We start from the raw sequence: 3,254 nt of genomic DNA, 5'->3' as shown, positions 1-3,254 counted from the left end.
TAGCTATATTTTGTTTTGTGCAAATCTTAAAAAATTTGGTTTATCTTAATTGTATTACTTTGGACTTATGAATCTCATTATATAATCCTCTTTTTTGCAATTTCTTAAAGAAAATATGATTATTTTCTCTATAGAAGTTGGTTTGTATAAAAAAAGTTGATTTGTTTTTATGGCGCATGCTAAAAGTATAATCCTGTTTCGACTAAACAAACCGGATTCTATATGGCGTGTGATCTAAATTCTAAAAACTTCGGTTTAAAATACATAAACCAACACTTTATTATACAACCCCAATAAGTATTTCAGCTAAATAAGTATTTCAGCTGAATTCTTATAGTAAGAACCATTGAGCAACTAACTAGTTCACAAATAGCAAAGAATAGTTCGAATCGTTTGGCTATTTTTGTGATTAAGTAATCTGATAAACATAGCCCGATATTTAATGATCCTAAATTTTGAAGACAAATTAGACAAGAGTCCAAGCTATTAACCTATTAGTCTGGTCTTGGTTCTAACCCGCACCCACGAAACCGGGTCCTGAGTCCGGGGAGAGTACCCTCCAAACAAGTTGCATAGTTGAAACTCTACCAGATATTGTGATTGTACCAATAATTGAGGGAGTAAAATATCATTTTGTGTAATGTTTAGACCCTTATCCCCAAAATTAACCCGAAATCATTAGCATCAAGATTTTGTATCTCCATCTCGCACCTTGAGCTGAATACGATCGATATACCTCCCGTCTCCCTCAATCAAGTTTGTTATTAACAATTAAGAGGGAGGGAGAGATTGAGAAAGAAGAAACCATTGATTTCGAATCCCACTGAAGTATTATTTGCGACAAATGCTTCTCATCGAGCTGCTGAAGAACTCGCACATCGCTTAATCTAAGGTCTCAATCGCATCTACTATTGTATTTCTTGTTTTAACAGATTAAAACCCTAATCAATACATGTTCAGGGTTAGTTTGGTTTATAACAAGCTCGCAGCTTTCAATTTCTTGATTTTGACTTTGATCGCAACTTAAAACATAGGGCTTTCTCCTCTTTTAAATGGGAGAAATTAGGGTTTCGTTCTTAGTATCATTTCAATTGATAAGAAGCAAGCGTTATAGTGTTTAAACCGGAATTGAAAATTAGGGTTTTCAATGGTTGTGTTTATTGCGCGAATCTTGAAATCTTTCCCTTTTTTGTATCAGCTTACTAGAAGAAAGATGGGATTCATGCATTAAGAAAGTGGCACAGTTAGGGTTTTGATTCAATTGACCTGAAATTTTGCAATGGGAGACGACACACCACAGAACGTAATGAATCTCGATCTAAATTTAGGTCCTGTTGTTCATCCTTCCCGTGAAAACGAACCAGGTGGTTTAAACTTAGAAGATTGGTTAGATGGGCCTGTAAGGGAAGTGATGAACCATCGAACCATAGCTAGACAAAGATGGAGGTCCATATGGAGACCCGTTCTTTTCCCCATGGAAACCACAGACATGGCTCTTGAATTGATCACCGGAAGTGGCCCAAGTGGTTCAGAAACCGGCGAGGGAAGCGGAAGGCCGCCAACAAAAGCCTGTGATAACAACAACAGGTACCCAGAAAACAATCTTCAAGGAGAGAAAGAAGAAGTTGCAAAAAATAATGAACATGAAGGTGGTTTTTTTGATTGTAATATATGTCTAGATATGGCAAGTGACCCCGTTGTGACATGTTGTGGGCACTTATTTTGTTGGCCATGTCTTTATCGATGGCTTCATATTCATGAAAAAGAGTGTCCGATTTGCAAAGGAGAAATGAGTATAAAATCGGTTACTCCAATTTACGGGCGGGGCAACCCGACCCGTGTTGTTGTTGAAGAAGATTCGGGTCTAAAAATCCCTCATAGACCACAAGCAAAAAGAGTTGAAAGTTGGAGACAAACTATTTCAAGAAACGCTTTTACAATGCCAATGGAGGAAATGATTCGTAGGCTCGGGAGTCGGTTCGATTTGACCCGTGATTTGGTTCCGGGTCAACCCGAAAACCCGCGAGAAGTTACAAGTAATTCATTATTGAACCGGTATTTGATTTCTAGAGGTTTTAGAAGGGGAGAAAATCTTGAACCGGATTTGAGCCCGAGTCCTGAACCGGAGTTGAACCGGTTGGGTCAACCCGAACCAGCCCGGTCAATGGAGGACCGGGATTCGGTTTCGAGTATTGCTGCGGTTATACAATCGGAAAGCTTAACGGTTGATACAGCTGCTGAAATTGATTCGAGGGTAGTTTTGTCAACTTCATCTTCTAGAAGAAGAAGTGAATCTTCTTCTAGGGTTTCGGATGTTGATAGTGGAGATTCTCGTGCTCCTAGAAGGAGACGTTTGATTTAACACTATGTTGTGGAATGTATATAATCTCATTAGTTTTGCTTTGTGTAAGTTTTTATTGTGTTAAAATAATTTGTGGATCTTGTTTTATAATTTATGAGGAAATTGCTTGTTTCGGTTTTGGATGTGATTTTGGTAAAATTGGAGAAGTATTTGGGAGTTGTTTTTGTTTTAATGTTGGTTTTATATTATGAAGCAATGTATTTGTTTAAGTACTTCACTATTGTTATTGTGAAAAGAAAAGAATAGTATATAGTTTTGATATTAAAAAAGAGATAATCATGTTAGTTGGAAAATATATTCTTTTGGTAAATTTCTAAGAATGCGTCAATGATTCGTTTTCACTTTTCATAAAGAACTGTATAAAATTCAGATAAATAAAACAAAATTATAATTAAAACTTAATTCTATAAATGAATCTTTTTGACTTCTTGTCATTTTTTTTTTCAAAATTAATAGAGGAGTTTTTTCAAGGACGATGATAAGTTACACTTTTTGGCAGAGTTTTTTTTTACGGAAATTATTACATCGTGGATTTTTATCCAAACCGATTTATAGATTTTTTTTCTCAAAAAAGTTTTTATGCAAGAAAAAACAGTACTTAACGTCTTAACCAACCACTTGACAATTGCAGGATTGATTATTGTCCAAATAAAAAGTTATTAATTAGAGTAAACTAGGGAAGAATCCCGCATTACGGGGTTGGTTACGCAATTGATTTGATCTAGATATTATATTTCATCGACGTTGAAATTTGAAGGAATTTGCAAATATTTTTCACTTTGGTTTCATGATCAAAACCTTGGGGATCAAAAGGTAATTTATATTTATGTGCGGAAATAATGGAATATAAACCGAACTTATTTCAATATACATATGTCGAGGGTATTTTGGT

At 35.4% G+C, this 3,254-nt stretch overlaps 1 protein-coding gene across 1 annotated transcript; it reads left to right on the top strand.

Moving 5' to 3' along the window:
- The first annotated feature begins 612 nt into the window (after positions 1 to 612).
- Positions 613 to 2,480, top strand: LOC145069614 (RING/U-box superfamily protein). Its single transcript, XM_079016566.1, has 2 exons — positions 613 to 892; positions 1,199 to 2,480. The coding sequence occupies exon 2, from the start codon at positions 1,280 to 1,282 to the stop codon at positions 2,360 to 2,362; it is 1,083 nt and encodes a 360-aa protein (XP_078872692.1). The 5' UTR covers positions 613 to 892; positions 1,199 to 1,279; the 3' UTR covers positions 2,363 to 2,480.
- The last annotated feature ends 774 nt before the right edge of the window (positions 2,481 to 3,254 follow it).

Source organism: Lactuca serriola, chromosome 8 (assembly GCF_051521515.1).
Source record: "Lactuca serriola cultivar US96UC23 chromosome 8, Lser_US96UC23_V15, whole genome shotgun sequence".
Classification (NCBI taxonomy): Eukaryota; Viridiplantae; Streptophyta; class Magnoliopsida; order Asterales; family Asteraceae; genus Lactuca; species Lactuca serriola.
The sequence above is the reverse complement of the archived record's forward strand: the minus strand, read 5'-3'. Positions and strand labels throughout refer to the sequence as shown.

Bases quoted from the DNA above. Each gene is read 5' to 3' on its own strand.
- LOC145069614 (XM_079016566.1), top strand. From the start codon at position 1,280: ATGGGAGACGACACACCACAGAACGTAATGAATCTCGATCTAAATTTA.